The sequence below is a fragment of the Anas platyrhynchos genome, chromosome 6, assembly GCF_047663525.1.
Source record: "Anas platyrhynchos isolate ZD024472 breed Pekin duck chromosome 6, IASCAAS_PekinDuck_T2T, whole genome shotgun sequence".
Taxonomy (NCBI): Eukaryota; Metazoa; Chordata; class Aves; order Anseriformes; family Anatidae; genus Anas; species Anas platyrhynchos.
In genome coordinates this window covers 28,963,683-28,982,467 of record NC_092592.1, presented here as the reverse complement: position 1 = coordinate 28,982,467, position 18,785 = coordinate 28,963,683, and the positions used below count along the sequence as shown (strand labels likewise).

At 40.2% G+C, this 18,785-nt stretch overlaps 1 protein-coding gene across 9 annotated transcripts in view; it reads left to right on the top strand.

Moving 5' to 3' along the window:
- Positions 1-86: 86 nt before the first annotated feature.
- STN1 (STN1 subunit of CST complex) overlaps positions 87-18,785 on the top strand; it is a 41,152-nt gene continuing 22,453 nt past the window's right edge. The window contains exons 1-4 of one of the 9 annotated variants that reach the window (XM_038181212.2): positions 103-200; positions 5,088-5,153; positions 13,632-13,861; positions 15,668-15,807. In XM_038181212.2, the coding sequence (XP_038037140.2) occupies positions 15,675-15,807 (133 nt within the window). In that variant the 5' untranslated portion in view covers positions 103-200; positions 5,088-5,153; positions 13,632-13,861; positions 15,668-15,674. Of the gene's footprint in view, positions 201-5,087; positions 5,154-8,695; positions 9,073-9,695; positions 9,818-12,698; positions 12,845-13,631; positions 13,862-15,488; positions 15,511-15,667; positions 15,808-18,785 lie in introns of those variants that run through there. The other 8 variants (XM_038181211.2, XR_003497908.3, XM_027459903.3 and 5 more) reach the window with 8 other exon arrangements.

Here is an 18,785-nt window from a genome sequence, read left to right as displayed (position 1 = left end):
TGCGCGCGCTCCGTGCTCGCTCCCCCCCCTCCCCGCCCGCGCGTGCGCGCTCCCGCCCCTCCTCTCCTCCGACGCATGCGCAGCCGCCGCACCTCCCCCCAAACAACCAGCACTCGCTGCCACAGGCGGGTTTTAACCCCCGCCCGCCCTCCCACGTGACGCGGGGAGGACCAATAGGAGCGCGCCGAGGCCTCCGGCGGGTAAGTTGGTGTCCGGGCCCAAAATGGAGGAGGGCGCGAGCCCCCGCCCCCCCCCCTTCCCGCCTCGCCTCGCCTCACCTCAGGGCGCGGGGGGGGGGGGGGGGGGGGCTCGTTGTCCCCTGAGGTGGCGCTGCCCGCTCCTGCCCCCCCCGTTGCTTTTCCCTACCTCCCCCTCACAGGCCGAGGGGCCTCATAAAGTCTTTAAGGGTGACTCCAAAATCCAAAATCGTCTGGTCCAGCCACCAGCGTCACCCAGCTGTGTCCCCAAGCACCGCGTCCTGCCCTTATGGAGGCCCCGGGCTGCACAGAGGTTCCTTGAGGCAGAAAGGGGCTGCCCAGGGAGACCTGCTTTTGGGGGACACCTGCTTTTTGGGGACACCCACTCTCTGGGGACATTCACTTTTTGGGGACGCTTGCTTTTGCCAGCCCTGCTTCTCCACCTGCCCCTCACCTGCCACAGCAGTGGCATAGCATTACACGAGATCTCCCATGGGATCTGATCAGTGGGACAGGCTTGATTTGCCCTCCTCAACAACCTCATCCCACAAGCGATTTCTTCATCAGCCTGAAAAATGGTTGCATTTGAATAGCCGTGGTGCCTGTATGCTGCAAAATGTGTGGTGTGCCTTCATGCTAAAGCAGGAGGTGTGCCCGGCTCCTGGATAAGATGCGATTAGCAGGCATCTCGCAGGCAAAGTTTGGGCTCTGACAGGAGGCGGCAAGCTGATCCTGCAGTTAAGGCAATGATTTGAGACTTAGGAGATCTGGCGATGAGACAAACGCCCTGTGAGAATAATAATGTAACACCATAGCCTCTTACCAACCGGAGTGCCTGCAGTTACCATTAATTTAAACCGTTCATTAAAAACTTCTAAAGATCAGGCCTCCGGTGTGCATCATTCCTCAGACCATTTTATTAGCATGACAGTAGTTTGCTATCTAACGAGGGCAGTTTATGTGTAAACTCAGTCACGCCAATGAGAGGCTGAGATAGACTGGTTGTGGGGATCATGGCAGCCCAGGCAGCCTGCTTGAAAGGAACATGATATAAGGAATGGAAAGTGCTGGGCTGGGTCAAGAAGAGGATTTCAGCAAAGGAGCAGTACAGGTGTTTGTAGTAATAAAGGCTCCAAAAGTGGTTCAGAAGGAATTAAGGGCATAGTAGTAGTCTGGAACCGAATTTTCCATCGTGTTGTAACAGTGATCTTGGTGGGTGAGGTGTGCTGGGGTTGAAGGCTCTTAAGAATATGTTGGTGTTGTATGTTAAGTAATTGCTACTGCTAATAGTATTTATAGTGTACAGGAACACACTGTGCTAGGTACTGCCCCCACAGAACAAGAAGATGCCCCCTGTCAGGAAAATCTGATGAGTGAAGTAACAATGTTGTCATAAGTTAATTTCTTTACTCTGTACAAAATCAGTTTCAAAGGTAGGCCTACTCTATGAATAGAGAGCCTCTCAAATACATTTGCTAACCTAATAGGAGTCCTGATTTGTTGTAGCAATCAGCATCGTTCAAAAATGATCTGGGGCTTTGTGGTTCCTTGGTATTGACAGCTGGGATGCATAATGCCAAACCATTGAGGAGGGTATTTACAGCCCAGACCATTTACGTGTATAAAGCTAATGCCAAGAAACAGCTGCGATCTAGATGAGCTGTTTTCCTTTCACCTTTATGATCTGACTGGTTGCACCTAGTAGCTTCATTTTGAAGCTTCATGTACATAGTTGGGATTAAATGCAATAAGAAAGCAAGTATTTTGGTTTTAACTTGGATCTTTAAAGCGCTTTGGGGGCTGATTTGGATCTGGTTGTTTAAACTAATCGATGAGGACAGGGTGGAAAAAAAAAGGAGTCCAAAAGCCTTAGCATGAAATCCTTGTATCTAGGCAGGATCAGCTTTTCTTTAGCCTCGGGGTTAATGTGAGAGGGCAGCAGGGGGTGTGTGTGTGTATGCCAGGGTTTGTAACAGTAACTGGGAATAAATGCCAAAGTGAAAAAAATTTCTTGAGCTACAAGTGAAGGAATGTAATTGGGTTTGCTCCCGTAAGAGTGATGGCAATTAGGCGACGAAGATACCAGGGCCATGTTCTTTCTCAGCTCTACTGATGAAGAGTGCAAGCAGTTCACATACAGCATCTACATCACATATTGGTTTGCTTTCAGCACGCGAGTGATAAACCAGGTTCACTCGCAGCAGACCAGGGACAGTAGCGTCATCCTAACACTGACTGAATATTGCTAGGTATTACTGCAGATGTGTTGTTTTAGACTTTTATAAAGATAGTCTCCATACCAGAGAGCTTTTAATTCTTATAAGGTTGAAAATACAAGATGAGAGGCTGGCACAACAAATGAGCCAAGAAGCCGGTGATAAAGTTTCATTTTAAACTTTTTTTTTCTTACTTTTTAATAGTTATTTGAGGTCTAAATATAGTATCTGAAAATGAGAATAAGCCGCAGTTTTCTTTTTCTAAAAATAAACCCTTTCAGGTGAAGGCTAAGTGCTAGTAGCAAATCATTCCCAATTTGCATTGACTTCCTGGTATGGAGGAGGCTGTGTAAAGCCTGTTGTTTTTTTTTGTTTGTTTGTTTTATTTTTTTGCTTGTTTGTTTGTTTCTTTGCTGTTTTTTCTTTTCTCCTGGTAGCAGGAGTTTTTAGCAACTGTAAATGTTTTCAGATGGTAGGGATAAAGAGATAAAAGTGGATTATAAGGATACAGAAGTGTTGTCTTTGGGAATTTAATGCAATGCGTTTTGAAAATTCAGTGGTTCCTTAAAATGCCTGAGTAAGCTAAGAACTATCTTAGTTGTACGTTGAATAAACCAGCTTGGAAATAGCTGTGACTCTTTACTGAAACCCTTCTCTTTTCTTAAAGATTTAGATGTCTTCTCCCTACTTTCTGCTGCTAAATGTCACCGTCCTTTCCAATTGACTTTTAATTACTTACACTTGTTACTGTTCTCACCTGCCCCCCCTTTAAGTTCTACCTCCATTTCATTTAAACTGCTTTTCTTCGGCTTCTCTTCATTCAGAGTAAATGCATGCTTCCGAAATTTAATCATAGATGTGTGCTTCACTACATAAATTGCCCTAAACTGCAGTCCTACATCCTGTCCTTAGTTCTTTCAAAAATAATTAATGGTATATTTTTATATCGTCTTGACTTTCTGTCCACCCACGCTTTCACTGATCTCCTCCAATCTTCTTTCTGATGTCTGAGTTCATTGAACTGCTGTAGGGTCACGGGTGACTTGTTGGTGGCTAAATCTGAGACGTGCTTCTTGTTTCATATGCCTTGATCTGTCTGTCACCATTGGCACTCAGTGCTCACTCTTCTGTTTTCTTTACTTGATGCATGTGGTATTTTTGTTGATGTTTTCCAGTTGTATGGAGGTGTTTTTTCCATTGACTCTGTTTTTTCTGTTTTTTTCTGTCCCCGGAGTTAATGTTGTCTCTTGTGTAGGATTCTTGTTTCAGTCATAAACTCTACTCTGTCTCTGAAGTCGTTCCCAAAGTCTGCTGTGCTTCCTGCCGAATCTGACACCTTTTTCCTTGGAGTTCTGGATTCTGTGGGATGAAATTCAGATACTTTGCCTTGTACCACCATAATTTTACTAACTTTATGCTTAGGAGAAAGTTTTGGTGACTCCCACACCCGACCTATTTCTTTCTTCTCCCATTTCAGCAGACATTTTCCTCTCCTACCATACCCGACTCCTCTATCCTAATGCTCTAATTGATGGTAGATAAGCACTGAAAAAAGTCTTTTATTCTTTTAGGGTGTTAAGAGGGTAGCCTAAATGGCTGTGCATTTTCCTCCAAAGAGCATCAAGTCAGAGTACCCATTTGTTGGAAGCATTGCAAGTGGTGACAGCATCATATACAGTGCTCCCTAAGCCCTTCTGCATGGACAGTTGGTAGATCTGTAGCTTAGGGATGGGTATTTCTGTTCTGCATTTGAAAATCAGCCTTCTTCATAAAGGAACAGAAAAGGGAGAGACTTGGGTTTGGACTCAGCATTTTATGAACTTTTCTGATTTGAGTAACAGCAATAATTCAGTTATTTTTAGTACAATAGGGAAAATGTATATAATAGCAGAGGTTAGACACTGAACGAGGAAGTTTTAAGAGTTTCCCATATGATTAGAGCCACAATTAATCCTCAGACTTCTGTCAATAACCTAGAAATGATGCCCTGCATGGCTTCTTGGTTTTGATGCACTTCCATAGGAAATATGCACTGGGATGCGTTCATGGAAAATCTACGAATTGCCATACAAACACAGGGCAATTGGAAGCTTCAACGTATACTGGTACCATTTGATGTTTGTAATAAAAAGATCAAGTGTTAAAATGTTACAAGTAAGATCTTCAAAAAGTCTGGGTTTAGTCTAAATTGGCTTAGCTTTTTCAGTAGTCTGTGGGGGAAAGTATCTTCAGAGGGCAATACACCACTTGAGATGCTTAAATTTGTTACACGGTGCTTAGTTGTGTAAGGTGAGTTGTTCTAGAAATGCACGACGGGGTTTCTACTTCTGACCTTTGGAGATAACGCTCCCAGCAAACCTTCTGATCTTCTAGTGGCAGGCAACACCTCTGGACTGCAGACAGAGCAATTTAAAGAGTTGCCAGATTACCTGAATATTTCCAAGTAAATTAATGATGTTTTATGGAATAATAAACTTTATTTGAAATCAAATGTTAGATGAAAAACAATAATATAAGTCTAAAAAACTCAAATAAGAATCAGATATTTCAATAAATATTACAAGAATATTTCGTGACACATCAGATCAAATGTATTCAAGCTTTAATGTGTTTACTTGACTGAAGTTCTTGCCAGAAAAAAGAAAAAAATAAATGTTTGTCTTATTGTTTCCAGCTGATCTGCTTCAAAACAAGACTGATACTCTGAAACATAGTCAGGCTTGCATATATTATTGGAGGGGTAAGTTGTGCTTTTACACTTACTTGGGTGACAAGCAAAACCATGCCTCAGGTTTAATGGGAAATGTCAACTGCTTTAAAATTCTGTAGCTGATTGTTATTATTGATTAATTGACTGATGTAGTTAGAAACTTCAAGTCCTCTTTCATGATAAAATTTTGAAGAAGAAGGTTGGACACTGCTCAGTTTACATTTAATTTGAAAATTCCTATAAAGTGAGTTTTGGGTTAGTATTAAAACTTTTTGTTGCATTGTGGATAGCTGTATTTTTGTAGTACAGTAGCTATTCTAAATTCTTTTATCCCATGCGTTGATGACTATAATAATGTCACAGAACCATGCATGAATAAGTCTACCTAGACTATTGATTTCTTTTAAAATAATATAAAATCAAAATACTGCTAGCCTTAGCAATATTGGTATCTTCTTTCTAAGCATTTTATTCACTTGAGATTATACTTAAAGCAACATTTATTTGATCAAAACTGTACATGAACACAAGGCAAAGTATTTAAAACTTGTAGAGCCCCCTCCATCTGATGGATATTAGAAGCTTTAGTTAAGTCACATGAAAGCATGCATTACAAATGCTTCTCCATGTTTGTCTTTCCTCCAGATGGTAATTAGACCTTTTCCTCTTGCATAGGAGTCACGAGCTGATTTGTTCTTTTTGTTCTTTCAAATTTGCATTAGTTCACATAGCAGCTAGGATTAGAAATTTATTAAGGGATAAAGATAGCTTTGCATCTCAGTCAATACTGGCACAAAATATCTGAATCAAAAACCCCACATGTATTACTGCTTTTCTTTCTGCAAATCCCGAATTTCATCCTCTGTTTCCCAGGAACCTTTTTCCAGACTGGACATTATGTTCTCGTGTGATCCTGATCAGCTCTGGAATCTTAGGACTGAATAACTTGTTCTGCAATATGGAAATAAGTTGTTTGTTTGTTTGTCTTGGTTTTTAATTATTATTATGGCCAGCAACCCAGTGCTGGTTATGCAGTAAGCATAAGCAGGGTCCTTATTATTCCTTATACACAGATTATAAAAACATACCTTACTGAAAAATAGGGAACATTTTGGAAGGAAAAAGAGGACAATCTGACAAAAGGGTAGGACAGAAAGCCACTGATGGTTTAGTAATATCCCAGTGAGAGACATTGTGGTGGGATAATGTAGGAAACGTATCTATTATCAAAAAGAGCAAATAACTTTTAAATGTGAGATACTGACTGTTCATTAATGCAAAGCTAAACTTTAAATTGTTTAAATTTAAACTGTTACTGAGAAAAGTGTACTTTTTCACTGAAAAAGTCATTTTTACGTTTCATCCACATTTAACATAGTTTATGCATGTATTATGTTCTGCTATTTTTATCTAGATTTTTATAAACTATAGTGTAATTCTGTTTTGTGAGTCAAAAAATACTGTAACTTGTAAAATATGGTTTGGTTTTCTGTAGGTTCTCTTCTTGGTATTACAGCTGCACATGCTGCTGCTGTCCTGTGGAGATTGTTCAGGCAAACAACAGCTATTGTGTGTCTGACAATAGCATACACAAACTTTGGGTGCTGGGACCTGCTTATGAGACAACAGCATTGTGATGGGATTCACTTTGTAGCTCAAGTTTCCCAAAATCCCCAAAATTCTTTTTTTTTTTTTTTTTTTTTTGACAGAATAAACCTTTAATCTCACATCCACAGAATTATATTGCATAGTACACCATGAGATATTTATGAATTAAACCAAAAAAGTCTATTACACTAATTTTAACTGAATTTTCGGTAGCAGAGACCCATAAAATTACCCAAAGAAAAAATAATTCCTGCAGCTGGTGGCTGAGCTATAATCTAGTGTTCTGGATGCAGTATACAGGAGCAACTGACTTTCAGAAGCCTGAGGTAGGGTGTGGCATCTATTGAAATACAATTAAGGAAATGCTTTAATCTGTTTATAAAAGGATGTTTTGTCTGTCTTTTTTTTTTTTTTTCCCACGTACCGCGAAGTCAGAAATAGCAACGACTTTATCATATGGTAACTGTGACAGTGATTCATGCAGGGAATATAAGGAGTTGCAGCCACAGGACTCAGCAAGGTGTTTTCTTTCGGGATTCTTGCTATTCTGTCCATTTGGTGACTTGCTAATGGATTCAGAAAAAGTTTTTATTGAAGGTAGGCAAAAATCATTACTAGCAAAGCAGTTTAGCCTTCTTTGCTCTATAGGGAGGTAAGCTATTGAGACAACATTCATATTGCAGGCAAGGAGTTCCTGTGCAGTTTTTGGTTTGTCCTGTACGGGACTGGTGTCCTGTATCGGCTCTCAGTGATGAGATACGGAAAGAGCTCAGAGGGAGGACCTGTAAAATACTCATTAGTTCAGAACATCCTCTGAGAATTGCAAAAATTGCTAACCCACAATTTGATAGAGGACAAAGTCTCTGGATTTTTAACAGGTCCGAGTAGAATTTAGCAGCTGAAGATGAGGGATGATGAGCCAGAATCCTTAGCTGAGAATAAACTACTCTTCAAATCATTCAGAGTTCATAGAACAGAGTGTAAGAGATGGTGCAGAACAATTTATCTTAAGGAATCAGAAAATACCTGCACACCTTTGATATTTCTATCTATGTCTCTCTAGTGAGAGCATCCAAAGAATAAGAGAAGATCAAATCAATTTTCTTTACCTAATAAAACTTTTTGTAGTTCTGTTGTGCCTCAGAAATCCTGTGCTTGATTTCAGTTACAGAAGTTCTAGTCCTCAGAAAGGTGGCACAGTTGCAAAAGGAATTCAGAGGCTTGATGGCTGGGAATATACACCTTTGATGCTGCAAGCAACTCTGGATACTTTTTCTAGACAATGGCTGAGAGGACAAAAAACCTCGACAAGGAGCATTAGAAAAATATAATCAAACTTTGCTCTTCCATGTGTTGATAGTTTGAAATTCTCCCAGTAAGAGAGAAAATGCTGTAATAATAATAATAATGTCTCAATGCTTCTTTTTTTTTTCCATGCTGTCTTTCAGTTTGCACGGGGTTATCTTTAGTAGCATCTAAACGTTTTTCTACAAGAAGTTCCTTCAGACCAGGAAGCATTATGAGTTTATATTTGGAGGAGAAAACAAATAATTTTGTGGAATTGCATACAAAGGGAGAAAAAAACAAAACAAAACAAAACCCAAAACTAACTGGTCTAGAAATGAAAGTCAGTGTAAAGTTAATTTTATTATCCTTCCAACCATTTTAATAGTCCTCCAAAAGAGCTCCAAATGTAATCTCAGCCTCTAGTTATGCTCACAGACAATGTGATGATCCTACTCATGTCTGAAACTTCAAAGTTATTCTGCCTTGAATTATTTTGTGTATGCCAACACCAGTGTTAGTTGGAGCCCACATTTCAAGCAGAGCTTCAGTTTGCATGGGTTTGTTCTGATATAGTTAAAAGGTTCACTTGTACAGCAAAGAAAAACTTTAATTGAATTCAGAACTTTAAACAGGTCTGCCATAATCTAACGCTTTGGTGTGCTCTGTGAATATTTTGAAAACTTTTAACACGTCTGTGCACCTTAACCAAACATGAGGTTAATCATTGGTAGGTCTCTGGTTGTAGTGGAATGCTCTGTTGTGCTATGAATGTTCATATAAATCCTGATCTTAATCCAGAGGCTGTTTTAATTTACACCAGATGCATAAACTTATTTAAAGGAGCAAAAGTAGTCAGGAAAACTTGCTTCTAGAACTTGAATTAACTTTGTTGTGGAGAATACAGGCCTAACAGCTTTAGAAAGCTATTTAACTGTGTTTGCCACTTCTACCCACATTTGTGGAATTTGAAAACATTCCTTCAAGAAGTAGCACTAAATCAATTTTACTCTGCTGTAGCAAAGCAGGAAAGCTGACTGTGTTGCCTTAAAACGTGGTGAGTTATGTTTTATTCTCTTTGCTTTGTTAGTTAACCTGAATATCCCTTTACAGTGGATCAGTAAAATATGCGTATCTATCCCAAAAACGTTCACTTGCCAAGAGACTGCTTGGAGCCCTTTCTCTCAAAGCTTCCATCCTGCTGTTTTTCCAACCAGCAAACTTATTATTTATTAAGAAAGGAGGAAAAAAAAAAGTAATTTATTTTTAGTTTTTGTTTGTTTTTACTTTACGCCAACAACTGGGAACTGTCTTTCCCAGCAAAAGAATGTCTTTTCAGCAGCTCAGCTCATTCTCACAGCGCCGTGGGAGATTAAGAGCTTTTAGAGGGAATTAATCACCTTCATAGACTTCCTCTTGCCCTCACTCCAGACAGGTTAGGAGAATTAGTTGAAGAGGGTACTTCAGCATGATTATCTAATGGCTTTAAAATACAAATAGCAAGTGAAGCTTTATGACTATCAGCAGTGATTACCACTACTTTATTTGTGTCAAGATTACAGCTGTGACAAATAAACACAGAGCCAGTGTGTTTGTCTGTTGAGTGGTTTGCTGGTTTCTTGATACATAGAAAATGTCTTGTGACTAACACATGGGATGAGGATCTGAAGGAGCTGCCTCTATTTTTTTTTATTGCACGCTTCCTTTTTGGTTGTCCAGAATCATGCTTTTGGAAAATTGGGGGCTGAAACCTTGTCACCAGGTTTAACTTGCATGTAAAACAATCTGCAATGCCACAGAAGGTGCTTTAGGATTGTAAATTCTGCCCTTCTTCTTTTTGAGACTGTTGATGTTGGAGAAACCAACCTATCTGGTCTTTTGCAGAAACACCTGTCTGTCCAGAAGGATTTCAAAATCCTTCTGGAAATGAAAAACAGAGATAAAAATACATGACAGTTTACATCAGAAGACATTAACTCTCCTGGAAGACCATTCAGTGCAGTAACTGTGTCAGCCTGATGACAAAATAAGGTGTTTTTTCTCCTATCTAGGGATTGTGGGCAATACCTTTCCGTGTTGCTTACTGGCTAAAGTTCATGGTGATGGGTCTTTTGTCTTGCACCATCTTCCCTTGGCAGGGAAGTGCGCTGTAATATCTCATGTAATTAAAAGACAGATGTTTAAAGTTTCGAGCAGTGTCTTTCACAGAAATTCTGCAATTTGTTCTCCTTTGATAAATGAGTTATCTCAGGAGGTTGCAGTTGTTAACACTTGCTCAAATGACTTCAGGAACTGCTGAACTTATTGAAATTCAGGAGTTCTAGCTCTCAAGTTTGCTTCAAAAATAGTTTTTAAAAATTGAAACTGTACTTTCCTTGCATACAAGACATAGAGGATGTAGTTCCCTACCGACATTTGTTGCAGCATCTAGTTTGGGAGTTCACACAAGCAGTGGAAGGTAGATTTTTAGACTGGAAGTGCTTAGCCTACTTTCTCTGAGTGATGTATTCTGATCTCAGTGGCTTTTTTTCTTGTTACTAGTGTTGAAAATGATCTTTTAATTATGTAGCTTTAAAAAAAGCCTATGGATGAACTTTGGTTTTAGAGTCTTTATTCCGTATTGTTTGTAACCAAAGGCTTTACTTTGCAGCTCGCTTAGATCTACTTGAGTAATAAAATGTCAGGTTTGTTTGCTTGCTTTTAACTTAAAATGTTGTATGTGGCTTTGGCTAATTAAAACCATTTTTAACTGTATAGTGCTGGAATTGCCTCTGCTGCTCATGAAGAATTGAATAATGCTCTTTTGTCGAGCAGGGTGTTGACTCAGCCACAGCTGAGTTCAATTCAGATGATCGGGGTGGTTGCAAAACCCAGCTGCTTGCTCTGCCCCACTTTCCACAAGTTGCTTTCTCTGTGGTGGGGATGGCTGACCCGTAAAGCAATTCTTTACCAGCCACAGTTCATAGCCCGGTTTGTTCAAGTTCACCAAGGGTGACTGCAAGTTGCTTTAATGCACTGGGCAGCCAGCTGCAGCACTTCAGGATCTTCTTCTGTGTATGTGGTTGGTGCTGGTGCAGTGTGTAGGCTTTGGAGAGGAGCAGATGCCTGGCAGGATGTTTATACCACGTGTGTTGGTGGGTAAATATCCTCTGCTTCTGACTCAAAGCTAGCTTGAGAGAGTCTCTGCAGCGCTTTGCCAGTAGTTGCATGCTAATTGCAGACAACCTTTGACGAACTACTTTTTGTGTGGCTTCATCTGGCTCCAAACGATCATCGTGGTCATCTCAAAGTGAGGAAATCTTCTCCAAGAGCTCTGGCTGTAAATCACATCCCGTTAAAAGGCTCCACAAGAAACACAAACACAGGTTCTCTTCCTTGAAGTTCCCATGACACTGGAATTGGAAGAAGTCCAGTTCTTAATCTTTTAACATTTTTAAAAAGGTGAACACAGGATTAGGAACTGAGATATTTATTGTCTGAAGCTGCTTCTGTTGAACAAATCCCTTGGGTGGTTTAATTGGGAGCTATTCGAACAAGCCTGGACCATCCTCCCAGGTGGGCTACTTGGGAAGGAAGGTAGCAAATGGGCTTGGTTTTGGGACGTGGCAGCTGTTGAGAAGCCTGCTAACTTTCTTTGATTTCTCTTCTCCTGTTAGGCTAGGATAGTACCTTGCTGAGCTCACAAGAGAAGCCTGAGGATTAGGGACTTGTTTCAATTCTCACTTAGGTCAGAAAAGCTAACATTGATAGTAGGAGGTCAAGGAGACGGCCTTGTTTGAACAGGATAGTGCATACAATAGTCTCAAATTGGGGTGTTTTTATTTATTTGTACTTAAATAACTGCCATAAAAACTTCACATTTTTACCTTTGGAACAGGGCTGTTTTGCAGAGAAGCATTTCAGTGATAACATTTAGTGCCTGATTTCCTGTGTGTTTATTTGTTTTACTGTTTTTTTGTTACCTCCAGAGGTATTTTACCGAGAGGCAAAAAAGGATATTTCATATTTATTAAGCGTGTGGACCTGATGCCTCTTTTGCCTTTCCATCACCTTGCGGGACTGAGTTCCTTCCGCTACTGCAGTTGCAAAGTCCTTACTTGCTTTCAAAAAAAATGCAGAAAGAGATAACGTTTTACTAGGACTCTACTGTTTGTGCTGCTAAATCTCATCACGTCGTTCAGCAAAAGTCACTTCAGTTCCCAAACATTTGTACGCACAGATCTGTTTGGAATTGTTAATTGCTGGCTATCTGTGTTGTTATTGATTCCAGCGCCTTGCATCACCGCACCGCCTGCGATTTGCCCCTTGGTTCGTGCAGGGTGGCTGTTATCTGCCGGGCTGATAGCGTATCGCCAGCAGGACCAGTGGGGAGCAGAAAGCACTGCTGGCATAATGGGAAGCCCTGCTTTTGGCAGGATGGCTCCGTGATTAATTAACCCCCGGGATGGAGAGGCTTCCTGTGCCGATTTGAGTGGAAGTTATGGGAAGATAATGGTACATAGCTGAAGAGAAATTGATTAGAAACATTTTTATCAGCCTTGTAGGAATTCTGTTTTCTAACACTATCCGTCTGCGTGCATCAAGCCTGTAAACTATTTTACAGTTAGATCCATTGGAAGGGGTTATTTAACATCTTCATTTGTTACAGGAACAAAAAGACGACAGCTGCCGATGCCGTGAGCTGGCTGTAAGGCAGAGCTCACTGCAGAATTATCAGAAAGTTTCCACCCTAGCAGAATGGGCTCCTAATGAGTGTGTGGAGGGAAGCACTACAGGGGACAGTAGATGTCTCTGCCTCCCAGAGGCAACAGGCCTTCGGTTTTGGATAGGTAACTGGTAAAATGGGGCTTCTGAGTGGACCACTTGGGAGGGAAGAAAGAAAATGGGCTTGGCTTTGCGTGGTGGCACTGCTTGGGAAGGCTGAAGGGACCATGAAGGGGCAAGAGAAAACTGCTGTGCAGAAGCAGAGCCTGTTGGACATTGCTGAAAGCAAGTTAGAGGCTGGAGTGCAGTTTCACTATCCCTGCCTTATAGGTATGGATTGTCTAGCTTGTGGCTTCAGAGGATTCATTCTCTAGACTTCAGAAAAACTTGCTGTGCTTCATTGTGCTGGGGAGGGGATTTGCTTTGTATCCAGGAATCCCCAGAACTTTGGATGTCTGCAGCACACATCAGCCGAGAAGGATGCTACTGTACGTGAAGGCAGAATATTTCTATGGCGAAGAGCTATAACAAGGCTTGTGAGGTAGAGGGAAGCTACAGAATTTGAGATTTAATTCCCAGTAGTTCTGAGATACAAAGAGCTTTTGCTGCACAAATCAATCTTCCTTCAGGACAGGGAAGCAGTAAAAGGTGCTTCGTTTCCTGTAAGGCAGAAATGTTCAGCCTTCTGGCTAGTGCTCAGTCTATTACCACATTTAAAATGCCCAGATGTTAATTGCGTAGTGAAATAATACACTGCAGATATTTTTAATCTCTAGTGGTGCTGCTTCACCAATTTTTCCACTCAGATGTGCACATGTGCGGGGGTGACTGCTGCGTTTTGCTCCAGCGAGTGGCTGTTCATGCAAAACACGAAGTTAGGCTTTTCACCTGATTCTCTTTTTTTTTTTTTAGCTTGTTTTTAAGGTCTGCTACCTGTCTAGGAGAACAGGCTAATGCTGAGCTGCGACAGTTTGCAATAATCCTGCAGAATACACTGGGGGACGTGGTGCAGAAAGGAATATTGCTTTGTGTGCAAGATAATGACAGGCAGCAAGACTGAGATTGTGTCCACGTTTCTTGCCTGGGAGAAGAGCCACTAAAAGTGAATAGCTGGGGGGCTGTACCCCATAACAGACAAAAAGGTACCCTGAAAGTGCCTGTTGGAGAGCAGGACGCTGAGCAGGAGTGCTTCTCTTTGTTCCAACTTCCCATGTGCTAACCCTGATTGACCGTAGGATGTATGGTTGTTGTTTGGTGTGTGATCTCTGCGTGTGTGCCATAACCTTTTGTTGGGCTAATTGTTTTTTGTTTTTTTTTTTTTTTTTCATATATATATATATTTACAGTAATGTAGGAACAAGGCAGGCACCAGCATACATGAGACTGCAAGCAATCAGAGAGGCACTGGGAAGACTAATTTTGTCATGAAAATGAATGTGTTAAGTAAAATACAGGTTCAAACCATGTGTTTGCTTGGGAAGGTTTGTGGTCTAAATTTGATATAGGCTATATAGCAAGCAACTGGAGAGCTGCCATATGGAGGAACAGCAACCTTGCGATACGAAGTTCATGTGGTTAACAGCTTAGCTTAGCAATTTCTACTGAGCGCTGCCTGCAATTCAGCAGCAGAAAAAGTGTATTTCCTGTGGAGATTCGAGTGGAAAAAAGGATGGTAATAAGTTTCTGAGTAGGCCTTGCATGTGCAAAAGGGGTAGGTTGGGAAAACCTGCCTGTAGGTGGCAGAGAGACAAAAATCCATGTGTAAACCAAAATACTCAGGTTGTTACCTAAAGGTGAAGTTATGGTGGAACTTTCCAAAGTATTTATTTTGGAAATAAGTATAATTATCATCTGCAGTTCTTTTCACCTTATAGAGAAGATGTCAGCAACACTCTAGCATATTGTGCTGTACTGTTTTTCTGCCACAAATTAAACTTTAAGTGTGAAAACAGAAATGAAGCGGAATCCAAGCTGTGTTGCTTCCCAAAGAAGTAAGATGCTATCCTGATATTTGTGGCGTGTTGGCTCTCTATCAGTAGCTATAAGTGTCTCTTGCAGAGTACAGAGATCACTGGCAACCCGTAGCAGGGAGCTCTTCTCTCTCAGAAGACTTGAGCTTCCAACTCTCAGCTGTAATGCAGGACTTTCAAAAGCTGCCCACTTATCAGCTCTGGTCTACACCTGTAAGTGGCTGATGTCCATTTGGTGGTAATGTGGAAAGCTTTACAGGAACAATTTAATTACCCATGCAAGAGAAACTAATAAAAAGTATATCCACCCTCAAAATCTCTACAAGGTGTCCAGGACAAACCTTCTTGAATTGAGAGCTATTTTTTTTGAAACCAACTGTGATAAACTGAGAATTAGCTCTGGACAGAAGATAGGCATGAAGCAGGGAAAACTGAAGAGGTAAAAGGGGAAAGGAACCATTATGAAGGTATTGGAGACTGCATGTCCGAAATAAAGAAGGGCTGGTTGCTTTTCTTTTATTAAAAGAAAAAAAAAAAAAGCCTTCCTTCCTGTGGTAAAGCACAGGGTGAACAATGAGGAGAATATCTTAGGGAAGGGAAAGAGAATGATGGGGAGGAAAATGAAGTATACAGGAAGTAACTAATTATTATCACCCTCTTAAAGAAGTATTGTATTTGGTTCTCTCTATGTCCACAGATGAGAAATCCCTGAAATTGTATTTCATTTGAAGGAGCTTGGTAGAATGATGTTACAGTTCAGCTTCAATACTGAAGTAAATTGTCAGTATTGATATTGTGACTATATCTTATGAGATGCAAAGGTAACATTGTGTTAGACAAGTTCTTGTGACTCTTCATCAGCTCTGGTGTGTTGCTGGTTGTAAAATCACAAGCTATTTTTTCATTCAGCTGGAACATAGGAGAACAGCCTCTCCTCACCTGTATGGACAATAACTACATTTTTTCCTGTGTTCACAGGTTTTGAATGCAGTCTGAGTCCAAGAAGTATGAAGAAGAGACGCCTTCTCTGTTCTGGGGGTTGGATCCTGTATTTTCTGCATTTGCAAGACTCTATATTAAAGATATAAAAGAAATGAGAGAATCTAAACAAGTGCCAGGTATGTACTTACATGTGCTGGTTATGATGCACGTAGAATTATAATTGATTTACGTTGTGCTTCTTGTCCAGAGATTTAAGAATGCTCGTGCAGTTATTTTTTAATGCCCCGAAGCTAAGTGACAGTAGTACCTGTAACAGTCCTAAGAAGAACAGGTTGTATACCATGTTCAAAGGATTATAGGTGGAAAAACAGAATGTGTTAGTTCTGAAGGCTTTTCTTCTTGTGTGTATACACACGTGTGTATATACAGACAATCTGTATTACATTAAGGTAACGTTGTGCTTCTGCTGCGTGTTGTACTCTGAAAGTGAGTTCTAAAAATGCTGGTCCTTTCTGTCATGTGTTATACCTTGCCACTGTCTCCACAACAGTTGATGAGGAATTTATACCTCTTTTTTTTTTTTTTTTTAATTACATAATATTGATTATTTAATGGCATTGAGTGCATGTATTTTGCTTTTGCCAATGCATATTAACGTAATATTAAAAAAAAGATAAAGGCTTTGTCTGCTTAATTTCTAGATATGATAGATAAGACTTTCTTCATATATTTGAACAACTTTACTGTACATTCTGGCATCTATTCAGAATCTTATGCCACGCCTTTTGTTTCCTAGCCATTGCTGGAAACTGTATGCTTTGCAGTCTGTTTCTGCTGGTGTTTGGCCAATATCACCCACACGTGTACGTTGTCTAAAGCAGTGTGGGTCTGACCTTGAGCTTTTGTTTGCACTATAAAAAGTGCATGTGTGTATATATATACTATGTATACGTACCTATAAAAGGTACCCGCGTTTGGCTCTGAATAAATTCTGTCCTGTAGGTTTTGTTATTCTTGTTGTTTTTTTTTAACAGCAAAGATAACAATAGCGCTCTTCTTATTGAAATGAAGAACTGGTAGTTCTTTGCTTCTTCACAACCATTTTTATGTTCATAGGGACTTTGCAAATTGCAAAAGTTTATATATATATAAATTTCTACACCTCTTTGTTATTTAACATGATGGGAGATTTTTTTTCTTAAAGCCATTGCAAGTATGGGATTACAGTCTGTTTATATTTGTGCTAGTGTTAGCAGTATCTAGAAGCTTTTTAAAGTCTGCAGTCTTATTGAAGTATTAGTATAGCAAATGCATCTGATAAAGACTGCTTCTGCTTTAATTAAGGACATTTTAATTGTTCTTGAACAAAATACAAAGCAACTCATACACGCACATATACTCAGAAGAACTGAACATTAAAAATCATGTTTCAAAGGAGGACTAGCCCTGGAAAGTATAACCCTGTGCTCTTTTGTTCACCTCTAAATCACCTGGGTTTTCCTTTTCACTTCCCTTCCCTTTCTTTTACTGAAGTGAGTTGTCCTGTGCTTCAGAAACTATTTCAGTTTGGTTGTTATGCTTTTTTTCTAAGATGGCCCTAAGGAAGTGGTATCTGTCATGTCAAGATATCAGCCTTTAAAATTGGTGCATGCAAGCTTTCTCCGCTTCCTGTGCATCTGGCGTTCTGCACAACTAAGTTTGCTTGCAGCCCTGTTACATTTTAGAAACTGAACTTTAAAGAATAAAATGAATTTCATAGAACAAACATCCTGAACTCTGCTCACCGTCCTGGCACTGTGTACGTACCAAATGAGCTATCTTTCAGCATTTCACATTCATTGGCAACAAATGATAGCACAATGGAAACACTTCTGGGGGAAGGAAGAAGGTAGGTGTTTGCCACCAGTGTTCTCTGCTTTTAATGGCTTTTTTTAAAGGCCAGATGGAGCTAATTATGATTAGCTATAAATCAGTCACTAAGTAAGGGTAATTAAGAATGAACAAGTGCAAAACAGAGTTGTAACTAGGAGGAATGGGAAGAAACACAGGCTGAATGTCAGGAAAAACATCCTTAGAATGATATCTGCTAAATGGCAGAGCAGCCTCCCCAGGAAGAAGGTGGGATCCCATTCACTGGGATTATTTATATCCTGACTGTACAAATTGCCAGGAATTTACTGTACGGAACAATCTTGTATTGGTCCTGAGGAAATGAACTGAATGACCTAATAAGTTTTTTCTTTCCATTTTTAAGCATTAGGATTTGATGCAACAATGACTAATCCCTTAAAAGAACACAGAGGAAAGCATTAAATCTGTCCAATTACTCTCCTGCTATAAATGGTGACAAGAAGGCTGGAAAACCACTCAGTTAAAAACAGCAACAGTGTTGTCTTAGAGGCCTTGAAATGAGAGTGGGTGTCACACTCAGTTGTAACACATAATCACATCATGAAAATGAGCTTTTCTCAGAGATATCACGCACCATTGCATTGTGACAGCTTATCAACGAACAAGGGAAGCTCAAATAACATAAAAGGAGGTAATAAGAATTAAAGCACTGGCAAACACCTCAGTACTAGTAAAGATACGACCAGAAGTTGCTCTGGTGAGCTCTGTATCTATAGCCCCCTGAACCGCTGCTGTGGCTTCCTGTTGTGGTAACAGCATCTTAATATCCGTGTTATTTACTGGGTTAATCAGAGCTTGATTGAATGCACTCACACATGGCTCGAAACGTTTAGTATGTTTTTATTGCTGCTGATATGAACATAATTTGAACAGATAATCTGGGAGGAGAAAAACTCCTTGACACTTTTTAAGTCATCAAGTTCAACAACTTCTAATTGATGGTGTAAATATAAATTTATCTTTCAAATGAATTCAGGTAGTTTCTCAGAGAGTAAGGGTGGAGTTCTGTCTAAGTTTATGGGGATGGAGAGAACCAGTTTTATCTGGCCACTGTCCTTTGCCAAAACTCAGATTACTAACTGCGAAATGAACATAATAACACGTTGCTTGTTGACACATGAAGAGGTTGGAGTCTGCCTCGCAGATTTGCCCTGAAACTGACCCAGACCTTCTTTTATAGCCATTTTGTAAGGTTTAATTAATGTTTATATATATTGGGAGCATCTTCATTGAGAGTTTCTGT